The sequence below is a fragment of the Lepisosteus platostomus genome, chromosome 5, assembly GCF_059453375.1.
Source record: "Lepisosteus platostomus isolate fLepPlt1 chromosome 5, fLepPlt1.hap1, whole genome shotgun sequence".
Lineage (NCBI taxonomy): Eukaryota > Metazoa > Chordata > Actinopteri > Semionotiformes > Lepisosteidae > Lepisosteus > Lepisosteus platostomus.
Window position 1 is genome coordinate 53,577,470 of NC_142615.1, and position 26,700 is coordinate 53,604,169.

The 26,700-nt window shown below is 39.4% G+C and overlaps 1 protein-coding gene across 1 annotated transcript; it reads right to left on the bottom strand.

Moving 5' to 3' along the window:
* Nucleotides 1-5,546: 5,546 nt before the first annotated feature.
* On the bottom strand, nucleotides 5,547-26,522 carry LOC148669306 (uncharacterized). Its single transcript, XM_088631001.1, has 6 exons — nucleotides 26,512-26,522; nucleotides 9,198-9,209; nucleotides 8,890-8,953; nucleotides 7,664-7,756; nucleotides 6,275-6,643; nucleotides 5,547-5,829 (listed from the first exon to the last, which is right to left on the bottom strand). Exons 1-6 carry the CDS (start codon nucleotides 26,520-26,522, stop codon nucleotides 5,644-5,646), a joined length of 735 nt encoding a protein of 244 aa, XP_088487127.1. The 3' UTR covers nucleotides 5,547-5,643.
* Between the last annotated feature and the right edge of the window lie 178 nt (nucleotides 26,523-26,700).

Genomic DNA, 26,700 nt, shown 5'->3' on the forward strand with positions numbered 1-26,700 from the left:
GTAAAATAGTAAATATTTAGTCTAAATTTATTCTTACATTGTGTTAGACCATGACAAAAGTCTTATTTCATGGCTTTGGTTCTTCTTTGTCTAGGCTTCACCTAGTTTGATAAAGGGTTTAAGTTGCTGTATGCCTTCCTATGAATCCTGGGAGCTTCACTTTCATGTTGTTCTTTATAAACTCACCTGTCTCTTATCTTTACGATATAAAGTTTGTTCCAGCTATAGTTAATATACCTCTAATTTTTAGTTGTTGTATAATTTCAATTCCAAAGGTCAGAAAAGTTTTATTTTTTTACTATCCCATGCATTGTATGCATATCATTGTGTTTTTGCAGTTCTTTCAACATAATAAGTAGTTTTTAGCTTTACATAATCATGTACTCAGAAATATTATATATATTGTATTCTAATAGTTCATTAACTAATGATTTTCTCATTTTTTCTTTTAAGTGATACTTTTACTTTTCCTTAATTTTGTATTCTAGGTATATGCAATATAATAGTATTTTCTTAGGGTTATCATAAAGCTGCACTTATTATCATTTGTAATAGTGTTTAAACTATTTACACTAATTCCTTCCTCTCAGTGAGAATATTATGATAAAGTGGTTGGCTTTTATTATTTTAATATATACAGATACATGCATTTAAAATGTACAGTACAACCCTGTACTGCGTGAAAGTATCTACAGATCACAGCGTTGTACCGCAGTAAGTGATTGGCTAGCCAAAATGACCGACAGGCAGCACTCGTGATGCATTGGTTGTTAGTGAAATGATTGTGTGAAACCAGTATTCCACTTTCTTCATAAAAATGTTAAGCATCAAAATCTTTCATTCCGTTACATACTGTGGTTATTTTGGAGAAGTTTTTACGTACTTCTGACTGTATTAAGTTTATATACTTCATAAAAAGTTTAACCTTTTCTATGAATAATTGCTCTCGTTATCACAGTTAAAAAACACATACTTTTTATAATTTGATTAATAGGGAATATAATCTGGAATCGTGTATCTAAATAAATTAAAAACGATATAATTCTATTCATATAGCTCAAATTATTACAGTAGTAGACTTTCTTTGTAAACAGCTTCATCAATTTGACTCATTCATCCCCTTGGAAACCCCTCATTCAGTTATAGCTTAAACTATCAAGCCGTGTGGTGGTATAATGGCTTAGGCATCTAACTTGCACGCTGGAAGTTGGGGGATTGAACCCAGCTCTTGCCATGAGTTTTCTTTTAACAAATAAAAATTTATTTGAAAAACTACAAAAGTAAATATTATTGACACTATATTGAATTTGTTGGTATTTATAAATATCAAAACACATTCAAAGTTAACTGAGTTAAGTGATTAACCTTTCCTATGAAAACTTGCACTCGTTATCGATGGAATCGCATATCTAAAGAAATTAATAATGATATTAATTTACTGTAATCCACATTCTTTGTAAACATGGTTTATTTTTAATTTGACTCAATCGCGCATGATTACTTTCAAAACATTTTAAAACTGTTCGTCTCAGCTGTGTTTTCGAGCAGCCCTTGACAATCCAAGTTCAATACCTGCTTACGGGACAGGTTTTTCTTCTAACAAATACTTAAAAAAATAAAATAGTAAGTATTATGTACACTATATTATCATATTTATATATATATTCATCATAACATATTCAATGTTAATTAATATTAATAATGAAATAAAAACGTGAATTATCAAACGGGAATACTGTCAACTGTTCAACCGATTTGATTCAAAACACTTTATTCAGTTGAGCAGTTTAACAGATGCCTCAAGCCTTAAAACAAAGTTGTATATATTGTAATTAGAATCGAGAATAACAAATTAAAAATACCACTGAAACTATATATGTGTCTGGTCATTATTAACAGTATTAATTTAATAATAATAATTTCAAGCTTCTTGTATCTTTTTCAGAGTCATTTTTTTCTTCAGTTTTCATAAGTTTCGCTTATTAAAATACTCGTGTAGGAGACACAATGTTTCAGATGTCGATAATTTTGTGAAAAAATGACAGAGCCTGCAACCTACAGTTTTAAAGATCGTGATTTGTGAAAAATTTCACAGCTTTAATTTAAACAATATCTAGTACCTGCTTGCAGTTTTAGAAATCCTAGTTTGAATAAAGTGGATTCCAGGTGCAAGTGACATTATGGTATATTTTTTATGCATCACTTGAAGCATGCTGAAGTCTCTCAAAAACCTAAAAATGTAACATAATATTGTGTGGCACGATGGGCAACCGATTCTTTTAATTTTTAAGAAAATCAAAAATAGGAAACATTAAAGTGTATGTCTCAAATAGACATTGCATGGTTTTAAAACCCATAAATACTGGTTTAGGAAAAAAATACGAAAAAAAAAATATTTTGTGTGATCAGCTTAGAATCTTTGTGCAAGCTGTACATTTTTTAAACTTTTTAATTAAACATTTTTTTAATTAAAGACTTTAATATTGTAAACGCAACACAAATTTCTTACAGATCCAGAACAATCACATTCTCCTGTTTTCCCGTGGTGTGAAATGAATTAGCAGGAGATTGAGAAAACGGTGCACCCACTGAGCTCAGAGAAAAGGAGGGTGCCGTAAGGACACCATTCTGCAGCCCAGTGTTTATGGCTCTGAGTGCGCCTGCCTTTAAAACTTAATAATAGAATGTAAATAATTTATTTTAACTTGAAATATTTTATTATTAAACATAGCTTTCTCACCAGTTCGTTTTATTTTTTAAACGATCGTTAAACAAAACAGGGGCTTATTGTACTTTCTAATGACATTACACATGGAAAGATTATACATTTTAATCATTTTTAATTAAAAAAATAAATTTTAGAAACATTTCATCTACACAAATATCACATACTATTTTATTTCTGATTGTTATGACAACAGATTACAATCTAATCTTTCCACGTGTGTGAAGTACAATAGGCTCTTGCTTTGATTAACGATGGTATGAAAAATAAATCTAAATGGTGAGAAAGCTATGCTTAAAGTTAATTCAGGAACTTAGAAGACAAAGACAATGATTGATGTTGTTTAATTTTAAAAACTAAATAATAAATGCAGACGCGATTGGTGCCATTTGCACTGCGAAAGCTCAGGCTGTGCTGCTTCTCCCCCCGTCTTTGATGGGGCGCAGTATTTTCACAGCCTCTGACTGGGAAAAAAAGACCAGCTGATGTGTCCTACATAACAGGAAGAGAAGAGAATGTGATTTTTTTTCTGTATGAAAAGTGTGTTACGTTTATGAAATTCGAGTATTTTAAACATTTAATTAAAAAGTAAAAATCTTAAAGCTAACACAAAGGTTCAAAGTTGATCACGAAGATGAAAAATCACCCAATTTTGTTGCGCATAAAAAGTGGTTTTTAACTAAACCAGTTTTTTACAGATTTTAAAGTCATGCGATGTTAGGCAGGGACACGTCATTGTATCTTATTTTTTATTTAATTTAAAAAAAAAATCGTTTGGCCATCTGGTTGATAATTGGTTGATCCAATTACTGGCAATTGTAAAACAAAATAAGCATTCCACCCTCCCTTGATTAACTTAAAGATTTCCATTAAGAAATGCTTAAAAACAAAACCATTATGTATAATAATTAATCCAAATTCACACGCAGGAGCCAATTTTGCCAGACACAACATCCCAGAGCAAATCAGGCACTTGGGCTGAGATCTCCTTTAGCCCAGCCAGCTGGTTTCCTGTTGAATGACGTGACAGACTGGGTTCAATCCCAGGTGGTTTACTATATAGTACAGTTAAATTTTGGTTTTAATTCCAAGTTTAATTGTTGGCTGATTACTGGCTGATGACATTTGGATGAAGACAAAATATAGATTTTCTCAATTCAGGTGTAAACCTGAAAAAGACACATCATGTTCACAATAAGCTATAGTGGACTATAGTAGTAGTAGACTATAATAATAGTGGACTATCTTTATGCATTCGGCTCTGATCGCGCCTAGGTGTGCCTAGGTACATTACTGTCATGATCGCAAACCCCTCCTCTGAAGGGCGCTCCAGCCCTTCCTCGTTTGCCTTATTCCCCACACCTGTCCCTTGTTCCAGCCCCTTTTTAGTTCCCCCTTATAAGCCAGACGCAGACGCCAATCTGGGCTCTGTATTGGTTCCTGTATCATGCGAGCACGGGTACTGGATGTGTCTGGCTCCGTCATAGTTTTAAGTTTCTGTTCCTGTTCCCCTTGCCGGTCCCGACCCGGTTCTGGTTTTCAATCTCCTGTCTTGGATGGATCTCCTGGCCATGGACTTTTGCCTTGTTTGTGGACTTCTCTTTGGACTCGTCCCCGGATTGTTTGCCTCGCTACACCTTCCCCGACCACCAGCACTCCATGGACACGCCCCCCTGTTTTTATTCCCGTATCCTGCATGACTTTTTCCCTGTGTTTCCTCACTCAACCCCGGATTGTGTCATCCGCATAGGGTCTGGAAAGAAAGCTTTCATGACAATTACAGTGCTCATTACCACTACAATGACAATAGAAGTTTTTTTTTAAAGAAACGAATATCAAAATGTTTCCAAAACGTCCACTTGTGATACTTTAGCTGCTTAGTTACACAATCCCATATTAATATAACTATCAAGTGATGTTAAATCACTACAACATCTATTTTTTTACAATAACAGCAAGTGGTGTTTTTACTACGAATTCTTAGAAAAGGATAAAACGTTATAACTTTTTATGAATTACAGAATATAAGCTTAATAATGTTAGAACAAGCATGTTAAAACCAGAACCCATGTTAGTTACCAAGTTAAAGACTTTGATGCATAAAATATTTATGCATAATTAAAATATTTATGATGAAGGTGGAAGGTTGTGTACTTTTGTCCACAAGAGCAATCTTTCTTTTATAAAATATACCTACTTTTTAATGTTTAATGATTGACATTCTGTAATACACAGTTTCAAATTATTAAAAATCTAAAGAGTATGCAATTTAAATTCTTAATTGTAAAAAGACTGTCCCTCAGCAGTGACTGGGATTCGAAACCAGGCGTTTTCTGGTGACAGCTCAAACGCTGTATATGAGATGTTAAGCTGTATATGATCTGTAGGTGCCATTGCTCCAGGTGAGGTGTGAACACACAACATCGCCATGACTCTGCTGTGCACACTGACTGATTGTGCCACTGGGGCTTCGCAAGTCGCAAGTCAGTCCAAAGACTTTGAACAAACAAATGGTGAAACAGGGTTTCGTCTGTGGATCAATCTCCACATGGGGAAAGGGGACAGTGAAACAGTAAGGAAAATACAAGAGAAGAAACTGAAAGAATTATAATCACTGCAAAATAGGAAGAGATGGCTGGACATGTTAAACAGTTTGGCGGTTAATTTGTGACATTTTTGGTGACAATCAGCACACGGATTTCTCTTCATGTTCCTTAAGATGTGCAGTATATATTTTCATTGTAGATTGGTTACTTCAAAAGTCCAGTAAAGTGACAGTGGAGAGCTATCCGATACACATCTTAAAGAAGACTCCCTGTAAGTCGATTAAACATTTAATTTTCAAGTCAAATCCTTTACATGAAATAGACACCAACAATAGAAGGGGATGAGAAATGTCTTTTATCAAAATAAACCTGCTATTCACAGACCTCGGCCACAACATCTCCCAGGTACTTCTGCAGGATAAGGTCAAGCTCAGCTTTAGCCTGGCGGAAGCACTTGTCCACCTCAGATAAGTCACACCTGGCCATTGTATTTTCGAAGTAGGATTTCAGTGCCTCTTTCACCTCCTCATAGTTGTCCTGCTTCATGATTCCTGTGCCCTGGGAGAACAAGAAAGGTGAATATTCATCATCATCCCTCAACAATTCTCCAAATTGCCTGACTGCAGACACCACCATGAGGAGGAGCTGGAGTGACATAACATCATCAGTAGGCAGTGATTCAAGAGAGGGGGAGTCATCCCACTGTTATCCTTATCCATGATCAAGAGTCTCACCCCCTGCTTTACGCTGTCCCTAGTGGTGATCTGTAGACAGTGTGTCTTCCACCTCACCCACCTCCTGAGGCAATAATCTTGAATAAACAGAGGGCTGGAGGCCCAGCCCGGCTCCTGTCTCTCTCCCCTTGGGGACGGGAGATTTTCTCAGAACCATGTTGAGGTGAAATGGGAGTGGGATGACGCAGGTGTCTTGGAGAAGTGAGTCGCCCCAGCCCCCGCATACCTCAGTGTGATTCAAGCAAGGGGGAGGGGTTTAAGGGACTTACCAATCCCGCGTATGCACCCTCTGATTCAAAGTCAGGCAGGACTTCATTGTACAGCGCCAGGCAGTCCAGCTGGATAGATGATATCATGTTCTGAGCCCAGGTCCTCACCCGTATCTCCTCCTCCTGGAGCAGCCCCTCCAGCTCGACCTGCAGGCCCTCCCTGAGCCGCCACAGGGCCGCTGGGGTCAGGGCCGGGTGAGCGGGTGTACCAGGGGGTGGGTGAGGGGGGGTGTGAGGGGGCGAGCAGTGGGGTATGTGGGCTGCCAAGGAGGAGGTCCATGCCCTGTCCTTCTGCAGATCCCTCTCCGGGCCCTTAGGGTAGTTCCACAGCTGGGTCTCGGTCTCCTGCCTGGTGATTGGCTGGCTGGCCTGAGGGGACAGGGGCACAGAGAGGGCATGAGGAGGACAGAGAGAAAACTGAGAGGGTCTTCTCCAGGAGGACCAGGCCCTACCCCTGGTCTCCCAGCAATCACAGTCACCATCATTGCAGCTGAAACCAAACTTTCGATAGACGTCACAGACATATCAGGCTGCCTGGGGTGAGACACAGGGGAGGTCTGCTCCCTCTTCCTCTGACAGTCCTATCAGATGACAGCGGCAGACCTGATCCAACCCCACCTTCCCTTTCACACACAGCCACACACAGGCATGACTGTGTCACCATCATCACCACCTCCACCATCACAATCTCCACTATCTTCCATTACCATCATCATCACTTCCACCATCACAACCCCTACGATCTTCATCACCATCATCATCACCCCCACCATTACAATCTCCACTATCTTTGTCACCATCATCTTCATCACATTTCTAATAAATGATCTACACCATCTTCATTACCATATCCTTCTTCATCATTACAATCATCATGTCCACCATCATCATCATCAACACCTTTCCATCAACATCATTATCATAACCACCTTCATTATCTACACTATCATCTGCATCATCCTGAGCAGAACACATTGGTTGTCTTACACTGGAAGAATCTTTGCTCAGCACCTCAGTATTGGACGACCCTCTATGGCCTTTCAGGGTCACGTCCGTCTCTGTCGAGACCTGTCCACAAGTTGACTGCTTTAGTCTCACCAGCAGAAGCCAACCAAGTTTGTGTCTCAGTACAGGTTTATTCTTAGTCTAACAGAATTAATACTTGGGGAAGAGCATTTAATAATGAGAGCAGGAGGCACTTCTTTACATAGAGGAGGGTGGGGGTGTGAAACAAGCTGTCTAGTCATGTTGTTGAAGCCGATACCCTGGCTTGTCTCAAGAGAGAGCTGGATGAGACCCTACAGTCAGGACAGGAGTCACTACTGTACATAGAGGGTGGTGGGTGTGTGGAACAAGCTATCCAGCCATGTTGTTGAACCCAATACTCACGTTCCTGTGAGATCTGCCCCAGGTCTCGGTGTGACGCCCTTCTCTCTGCTCGGCCATTCCTCTCTCAACTTGAGGGAGTTTCTCCCGGCAGCACTGGGGAGGAGAAAACAGTTACCAGACAGACAAACACACTGTCATCATCATCATGGGCCAAGATGACCCTACATGACAGTGACGTGTCGTCCTTGATTCAGAAGCAGTGTCCAGTGTAACGCTGCTCTGTAGAGGTGAAAAGGATCCGATGCAGATGCAGGAGTCGCAGGGAGGTAAGTAAACGTACCGAGCAAATCCAGGAGCTGAGCCGTAGTCCGAAGGCGAAGGTAAGTCGAGATCCGGTAAAGGCACTGGTGGCGAACAATCCAAAACGTGAGACAGAATCGTAGTCGAAAAGAGAGCTACAGGGTCAAATCCAAAACAGGCAATGATAGCAAACAATCCAAAGGGCGAGACGAGATCCGAAGTCCGAAGGCAAAAGGTGCAGGCAGAATTCCAGGAAGGCAAAAGAGGGGTGAGAACGCTAGGCTGAGCAACAAGAAGAGAACTCAATACCGAGCAACGGGAATCAGGTACGAATGGTATAAATAACCCGGCGTGCCGCACGGTAGAGCAATTGCAGGTGTGTTAACTCGTGCGGCGGCGCTTGTTAGTAGTAATCCGCTGCTGGTGCTGATTGGCTCGCTTACGTGTTGATCTCCGCAGGCTGGTGGTCGTGACATCCAGCCCTCGTCTATACCGCTTCATGATCCCCAACATCCCTGCCGAGACCTCTTGAGGGGCCAGTTCTGGTAGACCATGGGTCTCAAGCCTAATCACAATCCCTGGAGGGCCAGGTGCATCTCCATGCTTTCTTTCCAAAAGGGGCTAGCCAATTAAACAATTAAGCTAATTATTTTCATAAGAAGATGTGGAAATAATGTGTTTAATAATATATTTTGATGTCTCTCACTGTTGAAGACTCAAAATATTCAAGGCACAGTTGGATATTTAAGGTCTGAATAAAGGTACAGTATTAGAATATTTTTTGTTTAATTCAAAAATTACATCAACTTTGTAACCAAGACCTCTCGGCAGGAAACCAGATGATGCACCAGACCCTCTAGGAATGGAGTTTGAGACATGCTCACCCTCTCTCACACACAACCTCAAACACACTCACCCTCTCACTACAAATACTACTACTACTACTACTACTACTACTACTAATAATAATAATAATGCAGACTCACTGTTCTTGGAGTCTTGGGTCTGGCTCCAAAACCTGTGTTGGCTGAGTCTCCTGTTACCTCCTTCCTGATATGGGGATGTCAGACACAGTTGTGTTACAGACATATGCAGGACTAGACTCACAAGCACACACACCCACAGACACATACTCCCACACACTAACACACACGCAGATGCACACACTGTCAGGTAGAGTCTTTCTCTTCTTCAAGAGAGGACAATAGAGCCCTGCTACTGCGATGAGCTTTAATTTCAGGAGGAGGAAGAAGAGGAAGAATCACAATATGAAGAAGATCAGCAGTGGACTCACAGCTCTCTGGGTCTGGGGCCTGACTCTCAACCTTGTCTTCAGTCTCTGGTGGATTTGGACATCTTCTCTGTTCACCTCTGTTGACATCTGTGGACAGGACAGTTCAGTTAGACAAACAAGTTCGACCAGACTTCACTCTCACAGTCAATCAATCAATCAATTTTTTCTTATATTTTACCTTCTAATCCAGAACATCAAAGCACTTTACAAAACATACCTGGAAAATAGAGTATAAATGTGTAATACTGTAGTTCCTGGAGTAAGTGCTTGGATAATCCAACTACCACTGTTGTTACTTCTGCTGCTACTACTATGACCATGACTACAAATTCTAATACTAATTCTGATATTAATACTACTACTGCTGTCATTACTACTAATAGTGATAAAAACAGAGCACTCACAGCTCTCTGGACGTTGGTCTGGAATCTAGAAAGTGGTTCCACTCTCAGGCGACTCTGGACCTCAACACCTGTTGATGGGTCACTTCTGTCAGACACACGAGTGGAGCCCAAGCCCACCTACACACACATTATCACACACTGACAGACACGCATATTCACAAACAGACATTACACACACACAGACACTCACACACACTCACAGACACACATTCTTACACTGACAGACACACAGACACAACACACACTCACACTCACACACATACTCGCACACATTCACAGACACACACATAGACTACAAATACTTATAGACACACACCAACACACACACTCATAACTACAAATACAGTATAACTAACACTAACACAAATGCCACTAACATTAAAACAGTAACACTATCACTAAGAATTACACTATCATTATCACTGACACAAACTACTACTACACTACTAATACTAATAATAACAGTAATGCTATCACTAAAACTAACATGACTACTAGTGTAAATACTCTAACAGTAACTCTATAATTATAACTAATATTAACATGAAAACTGGCATCAAAACTATCAGAAGCGCAATCACCATTAATACTGACATGAACACTAGCAGTAATATTAAAGCTACCGATTGTACTCTCACTAATATTAAATATGAATACACTCGCATTAGTATTAGTCCGTGACGTCAAACCACTCTTTGTGACGAAGGCGAGACACCTAGCTGGGCACGGTGAAGTGGCACGTGTCGCCGTGGTTACCATACTTATAATTTGTAAACAGTGGAAAAATGCATTTAAACTGTTACCTACACAAATTTATCAACTTGGAATATAATTTCCAAGCTCTAGGATACAATTTCTAAACAATCATTTGAATAATCATTCTTTAATTTGGGATTGAACATTATGAACACTAAACGCACTATGGTATTTGATCGATACAGGCTGTATTGACTGTTTTCTAGATATTTAAAGAATTTAAAGAAAGAAAAGAATCAGTACTCACCAATCGGTGAAGTTAATAGATGATTCTAAGGTTTTTTAGTTGAATTAATTGGTTGTCGATAGATACGTGATCAATATCTCTCCTCCGTGCTCTCAGCGCTCCTCCCGCGGTCTCGCTCTCTGATCCCGGCGCTCTGGCTGTTGTCTGTGACATCACAGCGCTCTTTCTGACAGAGCAGAGCGCGTCTCCGCTGTCCGGAGCCTGGGGGGCTTTTCTTACAGATATACTGTAACATCTCCAAAAGAAAAAACACCAGGCTGTGAAGAGAGGCGATTCATAACAGCTGGAGAAGGAAACCGACAAACCGAGAAATGCAATTTATTAAACAAAAAAAAAATAGTTTACTTCACAGACTAATGCGTTGTAAAGCATACTCCCGTAGAGCAGAAGAGAAAGGGCACAAGTCCCTGTAATAAGCGCTTTTAAGCGTTTTACACGAATCTCCACAGAATAGAAGCCAGGAGGATCAGACTCCTGATCCTGGAGGTTGAAGAGCATCTCCTGGTTTTATTTCCACTCGAGCTCTCAGTTCCTCAGCCGGTTTGATGATTTAATTAACTGTATAACTGTTATCAGACTCTGTTTAACTGTATATTTATGAGACTCCCCGTGAGAGACGTGTGGGAGACGCTGTATCCCAGGGCTGGTGTGGAATAACACACAGAAAGGTCTTCTGTGTGATCTGAGTCCCACTGCTCAGAGCTACAGACTGGTCAACTGGTCACTATTGTAGACAAGACCATCAGTCTGCTGCAGCTGATAATCATATTACACTTATAAGAGTGGCAATACTGCTGTTCATTAAATCAGTAAAAATAATAATAAGAGATAAACACATATTGCTCAATTTTCAGTAAAACACTTCTGACAGAGGGTTGGAGGAGTGACTTACAGTAAAGACAAGGAATCAGGACAGTAATACTGAGGGGCTGGAGGTCCTGGAAAGGGTTAATAGAAGCCTCTTGCTCCTGACCTGGAACAGAGCCCACAGCTGCCAGATCAGTGACCACTGAGCCCAGTTCACAGAGAGGAGAACTAGGAGCTCTGCTCTGTCTCTAAGAGGCTGTGAGGAAGGAGAAAAAGGGGAGATGTGACTTGAGTCCAGGCTGTTCTGTCTGATATTATTCATGTAGCAGCACTGATTGTCTCAATGTCCTCTGGTTCTGGATTGTCAGGATAAAGAGAAGGATGGGGATGAGCTTTTGTCTGCTCAGGAGGTAGGAGTTTGGGTAAAGTACTGAGGGACCCAGAGCTCTGTGTGTGAGTCTGAGCTTTGAATCTGACTGAGAGGAGAAATATATTTTTGTTTTATTCTGCCTCTGAGAAGTCTTTTCCTTTGCCAAGCAATGTTCCATCCCCTTCAGATACTCTGCACAGACTGTCAGAGTGATAGGAGAGGAGAGAGAGAGATGGACAGATAAGAGCACACACTGCGAGAGAGACAGAAAGGGGGAGAGAGAGGAGAAGGAGCAGGAAGACAGTGCAGGTGTTCAACCACACTGTGAGCACAGGAGACAGGAGGCTTTTCTCAGCTGCTGAGGAGCTCAGTGCTCATGGCCACTCAGGCTCAGAGGCTCTGGCAGCAGTCAGGTCTGAGAGCGTCTCCTCATACAGACACTGGAGCTCTGAGAGTAAGTCTCCATTCTGACAGGAACAGACCCTCCTGTTTAGCCCTGAGAGACACACTGAGAGAGCTGTGTGGGGAGAGGACCTGTCACCCTGTAGAGCTCTGAACACTGGACTCTCCTGTGTCTCCCTGTACAGCAGTAGAGCTCTGAACACTGGGCTCTCCTGTGTCTCACTGTGCAGCACTGGAGCTCTGAATATTGGGCTCCCTGTGTGTCTCCCTGTACAGCTCAGCTCTCAGCTCCCTCATCACACTGACACCCACAGCCTCACAGCACAGTCTGGTTTCCTGTGCTGGAAGAGCTCGGAGGAGCAAAAACCACAGACTCACTGCAGAGCCTGACCTGTAGCTCCAGTGAAGCTCTGCCTTAAATCACCACTGTATTAACAAGGACTTTTTTTTCATAATTTTGTTGCTTTTTCAAATTTGAAACTGACTCCTGCTCTTTGGCTCCTGCTGCTGCAGCTATTATGGTGAAGCTGTAACACAAGAACTCTGCTATATTGAACAGGAGAGTTTAAATACAGCATAACTGCTAATACTACTACTGCTACCACAACTGCTCCTGCCACTGATACTACTGCTACTACTAATATTTTACTGCTGCTCCTACTGCCTATAATAATAAAGAAGAGGATGTGAGCTGTGCCCTCACACTGTTCAGCCCAGTGGTGCATCAGTCTATCAGTATCAGTTCAGCTCCACTGTGCTGTTAGAGAGTCTCAGTCATGCAGTCGGCTCCACACAGAGAGACACTGGGGTCACAACTGGAGGGGTTGAAACATCTGTGTGGATTGGAGCTGCACAGAGACAGGCTCAGGGTCTGAGAGACTCAACTGGAAGAGCTGCTGTCCAACAGGCTCAGTACATAAGGGACATTCACTGCTGGGCTTTTCTTTCTTTTTCATTTAAATTATTGATCACAGTCACAGGACAGCCAGTTCTTATTCAGTCCACCTTGTCTCCGTATTTCTGTGCTGACCTGAATGACCTCACTGCCACCTTGAGCACAGGCTCTCCTCACACTGCCCTTGACCAGGACCAGAAGACATTACTGTCTGGAGACACAACAACTGCAGGACACCAGTCATTGGACACTGCCTGACACCGACAGCAAGACAGGAACATATTCAGGACACCAGCCACTGGACACTGCCTTACACAGACAGAAAGACAGGACCACGTTCTAGACACTTCCTGATACAGACTGCAAGTATCAATCTTGATACTGATTTAAAAATAGAATACTTGTCTACAATTTTTTTAGTTTAATATCTGATCTCTTCCTGCCCCTGCAGCACCTGCAGCCCTGCTGTCTGTATCTGTATCTGTGTTTCCTCCAGTGAGACACAGAGCTGCTCCTGTCTCTCCTCTCCTCCGCGCTGCTGGGAGTGTCTTCAGGGAGAGGAAACAGTGATGTGTCTCTGATATATATGGAGAAGACTGAAAGGGCCCTGTGTGATTGGCCGTCCCGCCTGTGTGAGAGGTTCCTGCTGTCAGTCTGAAAAGGCAGTGCTGGGTGTGATTGGCGGGGCGGGGGGCTGTGTTGTTACTGGGGGTCTGGGGTGCGGAGCAGTAGCTCAGTTGCCCTGTGGGTTCAGGGGTGAAGACAGGGGTCTCAGCTGCGCTCTGTCCTGATGACAATGGAGAGCTGCCTGTCTATCTTCTCTCTTGCTGTCCTGGTGCTGCACAGCTCAGCCAGTAAGTGTTGAGTCTTCTTCTGTCTAGACACACAACAACTGAAATTAAAGTTTAGATGGAAAAGCTGCACAACATAATTTGTAAATGAGCTCTGGATGAGAGGTTTTAATGTTTTATTTTAAATCCAGGATTGTGGGTATTTATAAGAAAACATTAAAACTGATTTTTATTGGTCTGTAAGTCGGGAAAAAATAATGATTTGCTTAGAACAATTTTATATTTTTAATAACATCACCTCTGCCAGTCTACTGCTACTAACTCTTATCTTCAGTTTATGCCTCCAGTATAATTATCTGTATGTAATATTCTTACTCTTTTGTATTATACAGAAAAGAGTGTTATTAAAGACAGGAGTATATTTTATTATTATGGGCTATGGCTTTATTACATATGGAATGTTTATATAAATAATTTATTGAGAAGGTGATATTTTAGCTTGAAGAATTATTAAGGGCAGGTATGATAATAGATTTAAAGACATATTTAAATACTGGAAAATGTGTGAGACAGTAATGTTTTCCCACTAAATAATTAAATGAGACTGAGGTAGTATTGGGGGTAAATAAATTATTAAAGATTAGTATTTTTTTTCAGTATGTGATACTTTCAGTGTTCATACTTCATACAAGCTCATTAGATAGTCCAATATTATAAGAGGTTAAGTCTTGAACAGTTTTAAGCCAGTAATAATTTTAGAGAAATTAATTAAAAGAGACTGAGACACTATTGGAGGTTAATATGTTATAAAAAATGGAATATCGGAGGTAAATATGATGTGAAACTAATTTTGACCTCAGCGGTTTCTCGAAAGGAGTATTTTTTTTTAGAGACTGTGGTAGTTTTATTACAGAAACAACTTTTTCTGTAAGGTTCATGTAGGTTTGCTGTGTTTAGACATTGAAAAGCACAGGCTGTAGTGTAGTAAAACTATTTACTGCTTTAGATAATAGTAAAACAAGAATTTATATTATAATTAAAACCAAGGAATAACAGTTACAGTTGCTTTATTGAATGAGTTCTGGGGCAGCTGGAGTCAATCCCAGCAAGCAACGGACACACTGGAAAGCACACCAGTCCATAACAGGGCACACACACAGACACAGACATGCACACACTCCCACCAGGGAGAATTTGATAGTATCTGGGAGGAAACCAGAGAACCCAGAGAAAAAGAAAAAGATGTGAGCTCAGGTAGAACATACAAACTCCACACAGATAGCAAACAGGGTCTGGAACAGAAGTGGAAGGCAGCAATTTGCACATTTGAGTAAAATTTGACAGATAAATAATTGAGTTGGTCTTCTATGGTTAAGATTCAGATAATAAGGTCTAGTTTTCCTTTTGATTATGTGGAGTTTTAATAAGAACGGTTTACTGCTATCTGGTCGGTGTGCATTTGAATGCTAGTTTTAATATTTAATAATTTAATATTATACATGTTACATACAGATGGAATTTTACCACTGAAGGGAAATTTAAGTAGCTGAGCATAAAGGAATAGGAGCATAACGCATCTGAAGGTGATAAATGATATTAAATTAGGAACATATCCATATTATGTAAACTGTATATTGCTGGTCTTGGTATTTTAAAGAAAAAATACACACCAGTATTCCATTTCTCCCTAAACATTTTAAGCATCAAAGTCTTACATATGATTATTTCGGAAACGTTTTTACGTGCTCCTTGCTCCTTCTGACCATGTTACAGTATGTTTATACAGTATACAGTACTCTGTGAGAAAAGTGATAGTTTTAAGCTTTTCTGCGAATACGCTCGATACCGGAGTAAACAAGCATACTTTTAGAATTTGATTAATAGGGAATATAATATGGAATTGCATATCTAAATAAATTAATAACGATATAATTATATTAATGTACTGTAACACAAACAGTAGTACAGTAGATACACATATCTATTGATATGTGTACGACTGTTTCAGCACTTCTCATGTGACTGTGTTGTTCAAATCCAGCTATCACTATACATTTTCTTTTAACAAACATTTCTTTGAAAAACTAAAATAGCAATATTATGGATAATTAATTGACTTTTTTATATTTCTCAATATCACAACATGTTCGAATCTAAGTCATTTTTTAATAACAACGAATAGTCACCGTCTTTCCCTCTGAATCGCTCTAGTAGCAGGAACGTCTATCGTGTGGATACCTTTAGATCTCCCTTCAGATTTAAAAGGTTATTAATAATATCTTCAGTGTCACATCTTCCCAGTTTAGCTGATCTTTTGCTACCTACGCATGCTCTTTAGGTAAATGATCATACTTGACTGAGAAAGCTTTAGAGAACTTAACATTTTTATTATCAACAAATTGTAAATATGACGTTTACATTGACGTTATTAATTTTTCACTTGAGTGTATGGAGGGGTGTCAGCTGTCAATGAGAGCAGACCCCCCCCCCTTGGGCTGGGCAAATGATTTTTTAAATTTTTAAAAAAGATGTAGGGCGCTCTGGACAGGTTAAACTTTAATGCAGGAAAAATGTATTTCCCAGAAGCTACAGTATACTGATTCTTATGGAACCACACTTTTTCATTGACAAAAAGTAACTCCACACTCTCTTGTTTAAAGCACCACGTCTCTTCCTGTTAAAAGGAGGAGACACTTTACACTTTAACTCTTCAGTTCACAGAGAAATTTCACCAGAGCCTCTTCTCTTCTTGTGTCTAATTTTTAGTTTAGCAGGATTCAAGCAGGATTTGAAGGCAGTGATCTCAATCAAGCCCAAATCATAGTTGAACCAGTTCACAGCCTACATTACATTTTAGCGTTTCATTTTGAGCAGAAGACCTTCACACCTGAAGAAGACTTCACAGCCGAAATGTTGCGTTTTCTCTCTTCTTTTTTAAGCATGTGTACAATGCTGTAATACAGTTTAAAATAATTAAAAGTCTAAATAGTATCAACTTGAATTCTTATCTCTATTAATATAACTATCAAGTGGTATTAAATAAATACAGCTTTTTAGTATAGATTACACTTTTCTAAAATGTTTTTAAAAAATAAAAACGATCACAATCTAATCTTTCCACGTTTGATCCCAAGATCCCAAGAAAAATAAATCTAAATGGGGAGAAAGCTATGCTGAAAGTTTAAGATACTTAGAAGACAAAGACAACGATTTACATTGCATTTGTCAGATTGTAAATCAATAAAGACATTTAATTAAACATGCGTTTGCGATTTAAATCAAAATGGGGGTAACGGGGATTTGCAGTGCATCGGCATACAGTAGATGGGAGAGCCAGAGCCGACCGCTGTGCCGCCCTCATGTTTCGAAATCTTGTGACTTTTGAAATTTACTGGTTTCAAATGAGTTGAAAATACCTGTGAAACTAGTTTGTTTACAAACACTGTAGACACAGAGACTCAATCAGTAGCAATAGCAATTAGCAATAGCAAAATAGCAATATTATGGACACTCAATTGACTTTTAAAAATAAAAACTTTTTTTGACAGCTGGTTTTTGTTGACAGCTGGTACAGCACCCCACCGCACCCGCATTATAATCTCATGTGTGGGTAGAATATGTTCATTGTCTTCCAATGAAAGACGGGTTCCTTTCACACAAGTCAGGAGACATTAGAAGCTTGCCACACCCAAACTGTTACACTAACGCATTAGCAAGTTAAAGCAATTCCATTGAGAAGCCGGGCGCGATAATTGTTTTCTTCCTTGAGTTTCTGATCTGCAAGGCCAGTTGGCCGCAGTGAATGTGAATTCTGTCTGGTATTGCCAGATTGTGAAAAAATAAAACTACTTTATGGAACACATGTTTGCGATTTTAATCAAGATGGGGGTAAAGGAGTCTTCTCTATGACACTCTCCCTTATAACATTAACGTGAAACAAAACAAAAACTAAAAATAAGATACAATCTACAGACATTCACAACATAGACATATCATAAAACATTTACATATATTGTTAAATTATTACTTTAAATATATACTTTAAGTTACTGAAACAGCCTGTTAATAAAATTGTTGCAATTTTGTTCTTGTTTGGAGGGGGGGATATTCTGACAACAATTGATTAAAAGATAATCTTTCAAAGTGCAATGAAATACAATATTGTTGTTGTTATTGTTGTTTTTATCCTGTAAAGCGCTTTGAGAAGCCACCTTTAAAGGCGCTATATAAAATAAAGTTTATTATTATTATTATTATTATTATTATTATTATTATTATTATTATTATTATTATTATTATTATTATTAATATGCTGGACAGAGAGGGGAACATTATTATGCAGAAGACAAAGATAACGATTTACATTGCATTGTCAGATTGTGAATCAATAGAGACATTTAATTAATTTGAGATTTAAGTGGAAATAGGGGTGACGGGAACTCTTATTCTCTTATTATCAACACTCGTTCAATTGTGGTTCTTTTGGTTTCATGGAGGGCTTCTCAGATAGTTGGGCATTCAGGTCTATTGCCAGGCGAAAGGATTAGTAAATATATTTTGTTAAAGCAAGTCAGTTTTTTGCAACACATAAAAGACATATTGTGGCATTATTACAGTATATAGGGCAGATACAGTGACTCAGACACCCATTGAATGAAAAAGAGCACTTTAATTTTCTATACAGCTGGTACAGCACCCAGACAAACGCGAATGCGGTTTTAATAAAATGCCTTTATTCATAATCTGACTCACATAACTCACATTCCTGAATACCCCCCGCTCAACAATCTTAGGAAGAACACGCAACAGCCTGTTAATAAAATTGTTGCAATTTTGCTCTGTCAGTTCTTCCTCCCAGAACTTGTAAATCGCATTGATCAGTTCTTGCTTTGTGCTGGGTTTAGCAGTTTAACAAATATAGTCTTTCAGGGAATGCCATACCATCTCTATTGGATTTAAATCTAGGGATTTCAGCTGGAGTTTTCACCCAGTTCACTCCTTCTGCTATAAGCCTCGCCCTTGCTGCTGTGTGTTTCGGATCATTGTCCTGAAAGAAACGGTGCCTTGATCCAAAGTGCTCCCTGATATATGGGGCGGCATGTTATTTGACCACAACTTCCACGAAGAATTCACGATCCATAATTCCTTCTAAAATAAGAAGTGGTCCCGGGCCTCTTCTAGATACACCCCCCCAGACGTGAACCTTCAGTGGATGTTTGGGCTTTGGCTTGTTCACATATCTCCCCTTTTTACAAAATGACATGGTTGAAAACTGTTCCAGAGCCACTGTTGTTTCATCAGTTGTTATCCTGTAAAGCCCTTTGAGAAGCCACCTTTAAAGGCATTATATAAAATAATGTTTATTATTGTTATTAATATTGATCATATTTTTCCTCCCAGAACTTGTAAATTGTTGTTGTTATCCTGTAAAGCGCTTTGAGAAGCGTACTGTCCAGCATATTCACGCACAGAAATGTGGAAATATGTTTGAGTTGTGGAAATAACTAGAATTTGGTTTAGCGTTTATGTAGAAGCGGGTCAATATGTGTTGTTTAGCGTAAATGTTGATTGGAAATATTACTTTTGTCATGCGGCTATGCACTGGAGCAAGATGGCAAACTCCATTGTAAGAAACGTGGTGCACATGTAAAGCAAATGGTGACACGGAGGGCGTTGATGATAATAGTAGAACTGCAAATGGACTTCAGTTAAATGACAGAACACCCTTCTTAGACCCTCATTCTTAGACCCCTTCATATTACCCTATTAATAATAATAAAATGCAGGGAACACAACGGATTTAAATTTGTTCAGGTGATTAGCTGTGTCAGCATGCTTAGGCTGCAAAGGAAGAAGTAATAGCTTTATTCCATGCTGAAAAGAAAAGAAAGAAAACACAACTTTTAGATGAGGCCTGAGACACAGAAACAACCAAGCATCAGCGAATCAGACTTCTGACACCAAAGGCACTGACAACTGTACTGGCCACAGCTCTCAGAAAAAGAGACATACAAGTCCCAGCCCTCTGAATTCATAGAATTACTATGCTGGTATTCTCTCCAGAATCTCACACACAGTCACTGTACTGGAAGCCTCTCCAGAATCTCACACACAGTGCTCTTAGTACACTATCTGTATTTCAGTTTCTGCATGTAACCTGTTTATCGTTCACCGGGGAATGGAGTAGCAATCCAGTCAAATGGTTTAAGTAAAATTAACCTATCTGAAATATTTTCAATCTGTATATATTTACATATATAGATTTTTTTTCTCCAGATATGGTAATATTACTTTCTCTGTCTCCAGGCAGTGCTGATGTGAGGCTGGTGAATGGTGCCAGTCCCTGTGAGGGGACAGTGGAAGTGTATCACGATGGAGAGTGGGGGACAGTCAATGATGTAAGCTGGGATCTGGATGATGCTACGGTGGTTTGCAGACAGCTGGGCTGTGGATTTGCTTTTTCAGCACCAAATGGAGCTCACTTTGGACCAGGGTCTGGATCAGTCGTGCTGAGCTGGGTCCGTTGCAAGGGGTCAGAGTCTGCACTGAGGGACTGTGAAAAACAAGATGTAAAACAGTATAATCCTTCTCACATTGCAGATGCTGGAGTAAGATGTTCAGGTAGGAGACAGACTCTAACCAGTCTCTAGCATTGAGGACAATTAAAACTCCTTCACTGATCTTGAGTCCATAATCATGATCCATCAGTCCATCCTCCCATTCCCAGGGCTGCTGTCCTGCTGCAAGCTGTGACAATAATCCTCACAGTAAGTCTTTCTTCCTGTGTACAGATCAGAGGTACAAACAGAGGCAGGAGACCCAGCAGTAGCAGGACAAACCCCTCCTGTCTGCTGTCTGTCAGGAGGGAGGAGACAGTTTTACAGACCACATGCCAGACAGGCTGAACCACATGATTTCACTTCATGAGACAATAAAACTATGTGACTATTCAACCTGAACTGGTCAAGTCAGAATCCTGGACAATGGATAGGTATGTCATGTGTCACGATTGTAGTCCCTCCCCCTTAAGGGTCTTTCTCTTTGGACTTGATTTTGTGCACCTGCACCTGCCCCCTGTTTCAGCCTCAGATTCCCATATAGTGCGAGCCTGGGACCTGGAATCGCCTGGCTCCGTTATGGTTTTATTTTCTGTTCCTGTTCCCCGCCGGTTCCGATCCGGTTCTTGTTTTATCTTGTCTAGTCTCGAATGGACCGCCCAGCTTTGGACTTTGCCCATTTTGGATTCCCTGTTTGGATTACCTCTGGAACCCCTGAATCACCCCCCTGGACACTTGCGCACTTTGGACATGCCCCCCGTTTTCATTCCTGACTCCTTTTCAGGCAAACGATCCAAAACAGAATCCAATGCGAAATCCAGGATGAAAGCAAAAGGTCCAAAGCGGGGCAGTCCATCCAAGACTGGCGGTTAAAAACAGGAACCGGGTCGGAACTGGCAGGGGGAAAGGGAACAGGAACAGAAATTTAAAACCATAATGGAGCTGAAACAGGGGGCAGGTGCACAAAATCAAGTCTGAAGAGAAAGAGCCGGGAGCACCTTTAAGGTGGAGGGACTACAATCGTGACATCATGGGTATCCGATGTTTTGGAATTTGATAAAAATCCAGTCTGGCCACAAATACAAATACATACAACTTAACTTCTTAACATTCTTCTTAACTTTTCTCTGAGTCTTATTAGTAGGCTGGGCAAACGATTTTTAAATTTAAAAAAAAAAAATAAATAATGAGATATAATGATGTGTTCCTGCTTAACTTAGACATTGCACCACTTTAAAACATATAAAAACAGGTTTCGAGAGTTAAAAACCACTTTTTATGCGCGAAAAATGGGTGATTTTTCTTCCTCGTGATCAGCTCAGAATCTTTGTGTACGCTGTAAGGTTTTTACTTCTTAATTAAACGTTTAAAATACACGAATTTCATAAAGACAACACACGTTTCGAAGAGAAAAAATCCCATTCTTTTCTCTTCCTGGTGTGTGAAACTGATCAGCAGGTCTTTTTTTCCCAATCAGAGGCTCTGAAAATAGCGTACTGCCCACTGCGCTCCGTCAGAGAGGGGGGCGGCACCGAGAGAGGGAGGAGGCGCAGAGCTCAGCAGTACAGAACGAACGTTCTACTGCCTGGAGCGCTTATGGCAGCGATCGCGTCTGCATTTATAACTTAGTTTTTAAAATTAATCAAGCAATATGAACCATCTCTTTTTACTTTTAAGTCACTTAATTATCATTAAGCACAGCTTTCTCACCACTTAGACTACTTTTTGATACCATCCTTAGACAAAGCAGAAACTTCTTGTTCTGTCTAATGACATTACAAGTGGAAAGATTACAGATTTTAATCGTCTTTAATTTTGTTACGTTATACATTTTAGAAACGTTTCATCCATACAAACACCACAAAACTATTCTCGATTGTATTTCTGAATGGTATGTTACACTTAGTTCACTGTTTTAAATACATCTAATTAAGAAAGTTAGGTGTTAGCATAAACTATTAGCAATCAATATTAAATTTAGCACTGTAATAATTTGTTGCACTTTCCCCCGCATCTTGTAAAAATATATTTTCATTGTTCAAATATACATTAAATCTGACTATCATATAATAAGTTAAATATAAAACTAAAGAAAAAATAGGGTTAAATATAATTCAAAATATTTTGCTAACAATGTTAACTGTTTATAAATAATAAATTGTATTAACTAAAGAGTAGGATGGCACAGTTGTTAGTATGCTTTTTGTTTTGTTTCTTTTTCATAAATACAACAGTAGTACCTGATGTCTCAGTGGCTTTCAAAATTAAATTTTGCATGCAAACCTGTGAACTAGAAAGATAACTAAGATATCCATCCATTTATAATGGTGGCAAAGTGGTTAGCATTGCTATCTTGGAGCACTGGGGTCCCAGGTCCCATCCTGTGTGTGTGGGGTTTGCATGTTCTCTCTGGGTTACATGGTTTTTCTCCATATGTGTGATATGACTCCCTCTCGCACTCCAAAACATACTGGTAAGTTAATTGGTTTATGGGAAAACTGGCCCTGGTGTGTGTGTGTGTTTGTGTCTGTCTGTCCTGTGATGGACTGGCGCTATGTCCGGGGTGTATTCTGCCTTGTGTCCGTTGCTTACTGGGATAGGCTCCAAATCCTCTGTACTGGATAAAGAGATTAGAAATGGATGGAAGTAAAGGCACTGTGTGGATTGAACTATACACAGTGTTAGAAACCCACTATGAAATGGCAGCATCTCACTGAGAATAAAATATTTTATAGTGCTGGCTTAAGTAAACAGCCTTTCCACCTCTCTTGCATATCAGTATCCATACCTAGTTATTTAAACAAATTGCCTCTAATTATAAACATCTTAATATGCTGGCTCTGTGGATCCGCATCAGCGATGTTTGCCCATTCCTTCAATTCATGTGCATCCAACACACAGTTCAATGCTAGCAACTACACAAAATCTAAAATACAATCCTCATTTCAGTATCTATGTAAACATACAGTCTGTTAACTTCATCATCTTCATCAAAAGTATGCCTAACCCCATTAGGAAGTGTTCTTCTTATCAGTGTATTCCTCAGCTATCCCAAAATTATCTTCTTACCAACATCTCTAGTTTTTTATCCTGCAATAACTCAGCCAACACTTAAATCTCGAAAAGCTGCTTGTGTTCATTTCTTTAAATCACAAATATCATGTGTAAATACTGTCCATGTAATACTCTGCATTGTGGAATAATAGTTTATTTTAAAGGGAACTAGATAAACTAAGAACTAGAGAAATCAAGAAAGGCTTTTTTTTCTAGAATTAATAAATGCACATCCTGTTCACTGGGGAAATTAAATCCACACTGAGCAATCTTCAATATGTTCAGAATATGACAGCGAGAATCCTATCAGGGATGCATTACACCTGTTTTCAAGTCCTTGCATTGGTTACCTATCAGGTTTCGAGTCAACTTCAAAATCCTCATCCTCATTCAGTACCTACAGTATATGGCTTATTATCTGTCTACTCCCCACCTTTGTCCGTCTGACTGGTCTTCTAGCTGTCCTCAAGAACATCTACATTCTGTGGGTGACAGGGTCTTCTCTAGCTGCACCCCAGAGCTCTCAATTTGTATTCCCAGTGATATCAGTCACGTACCCTGAGTGCATTTAAATCTAACCTCAGAACCTTTCTTTTCAGAAGACTTAGTGTCTGTATCTGCTTCATTTTCTAATTTTGGTAGCACCTCTAACTGCTTGTCTTTCTTATATGTATTTACTTTGTAATCTGTGGTCCTTTTATCTGTTTTTATATCTACTGTATTGCTTTGAGATGCCACTTTTAAAGGTGATATATAAAATAAAGTTTTTTATTATTGTTATAGAGAAACATGATCAGTTTTTCCTGGTCCAGATAAAAAGATCTAAAGCATACTAGTTTGTCACTCTTCTCATTCCCTTTGCTAAATGACTTTTCATACTAATCTGATCAATCTAACTGCCTGTTTTCTGTGCTTTCTCTATCCTGCTAGATTTGCAATTATTCTGAACATTTTCTTCTTGAAATAACTCATTTCTAAATACCTTTTTTCACTGTTAACATCTTGCAGCAACGCTGCGACAAAATATACACTTAGCACAGTTCATCCTGCTACCAACATTGAATAACAAAATCTTAAGATTTCTATATTTAGTGGTTTCATTAGTGACAAAGGCTAAACTTTCTTGGAAAAATGTCTTTTATGTGTTGCAGAAAAAACTGACTTGCTTTAACAAAGTATGTTTACAAATCCTTTCACCTGGCAATCTACCTGAATGCCCAACTATCTGAGAAGCCCTCCATGAAACCATGGTTGCTATTAATTCATTTAGGGCTTATTGACAGAATTGCTGTTTTTTATGCATGCTAATTTTCTGATTCCTCACTCTGTTTAATGTTTATAGATAAGACTTTATTGATTGTGAAGGGAAATTGATGTACATGATGAACATGTTTGCATGTTCTTTTGTAACATACACCTTTTTGTGATTTTTTTTGTATATCTAAGCAAGTGTTCCTGCATCCCTCTTCTGCACTTTAGTCATGGCTTTTTTTCTGTTTGCTTATTTCAAAGCAACACCTGCTCCATTTCTAAAACTTTTTACTCATGTGCATTTTTGTATTTTTTACACCTCTAGCACTTTAACATCCTGAATTTTCATTTGCCTTAATTTGTAGAATGAACTTGAGTTTTAGCCTAAAGAAGTTTTCATTATCTTTTGTTTCTTGTCCTACAACTGTTATTATTGATCACCGAATTATTGTTTTTGACATGACTTCATTCAGCCTTTCCTGAACGTCTATGACAGGCAGAGAGAGTGCTGTTTCTGGTGTGATCTTTTGCAGCTGACATTTCACTTTTTTAAACGAACAAGAAATTAGATTGCTCATAGATCACTTATCCTATATAAACACAGCGTAATTGCCCTCCGAAAATCCTCTTTTTCTTGTTCGTTTTAGAGACCTTGATCGAAACTGATTTTAGATGTCAGAAAGGATTTCTTTTCTCTGTATTTCCTACATTGCTTTGTCGAGATTTTAACTTTATATCTAACTTTATATCTAGGCTCAGATTTCAACTATAAATCGTACACTAATTAATAGCAGTAAATACTGATGTTTTGCTCCCTCTTACCACAAAAATATATATGTTTTGTAGCTGGGATGAACTTTATTTCGTACGCGTAGCTACTGCGATTTGGACACGAAGCGGTTAAAGATGGCGGCAAATCAGGCACCCAGAGAGGGGGGGGGCGTCTTCTCGCCTCCATAACTAAAATGCCAAATAGGAGTGGCTTAAGCGACATACACAGTCGTGTAACTGACAGTTTGAGGTAGCCTATCGTGTAAATCTCGCTTTGTTGCTGATAGGTTAAGCTTTCGAAACTCTGCCCCAAAGTCATGTGACTGATTTTTCGCCCTGTTTCGTTGGTTAAACGCAATGATCACAAGCACCACCATGGTAACTGGGATGTGTAGTTTTTAATTCCGTTTGAATTATAACTGTACGTACTGTCTTCGTATTTGGCCAGGGCTTTAAAGAGAGGGCGCGCCAAAAATTTTCGGTGCCGTCGTCTCCGCTTTAAAGGTACCCCCGTCGCGGAAGAATTCGATCTCGGGACGTTTGCCCAGCGTATTATTAGCTGCTGTTAATGCTCCTTCCGATTCCTACCATCTATCATTAAGAAGTAAATTATAAAAAATGATTATTGAGTAAAATATTATTTTAGTCTGTATTTAGTTCTCTGTACATACTGCTTTAATACTGGTGAGGTGAGAATTTGCTGGGGTTTCTGTGTGCTGTGTAGAGAAAAGTCTGTGGATCTAGTCAGTTTCAGGTGTGTGTTAATGGTATTGTGCTGCAATGGTATCAGTGCTGAACTGTGTGTTCAACTGCAGTAGCCACTGGCCCAGGGTCTGATTCTTTCTCAGCATGTCTCTGTCAGACTGGATCAGAAGAGCCCAGATTTATTTGAGAGATGAGCTCTCAGCACTCAATTGGATATAAATAAAAATGAACTAGAACAGTTCTGTTGAGCTCATTAGGGTAATTCAATAATTTCAGGTCTGTTGTTTATGATTGTACCTCTAACCTCTCTGCCATATTGTAATAGGGGCTGGATTATACTGGTGAAAGTCTAAACCATACTCATAATGTGGAATTCATATTTAAAAATGACTCTGTAAAACTCTGTAAAAGCTGCTCCTGCTGACTATCTAGATGTCAGTCCTCCTTCATTTCTCTTTTAAGGCCTCAGTGTCACATTTCGCAAACCCCACCA

Excerpts from the sequence above, each read along its gene's own strand:
- LOC148669306 (XM_088631001.1), bottom strand. Across the intron at positions 7,757-8,889 it reads GACCCAAGACTCCAAGAACA|TGCTGCCGGGAGAAACTCCC; the intron begins GTGAGTCTGCAT and ends TCTCCTCCCCAG. Across the intron at positions 6,644-7,663 it reads GGGGCAGATCTCACAGGAAC|GCCAGCCAGCCAATCACCAG; the intron begins GTGAGTATTGGG and ends CTGTCCCCTCAG.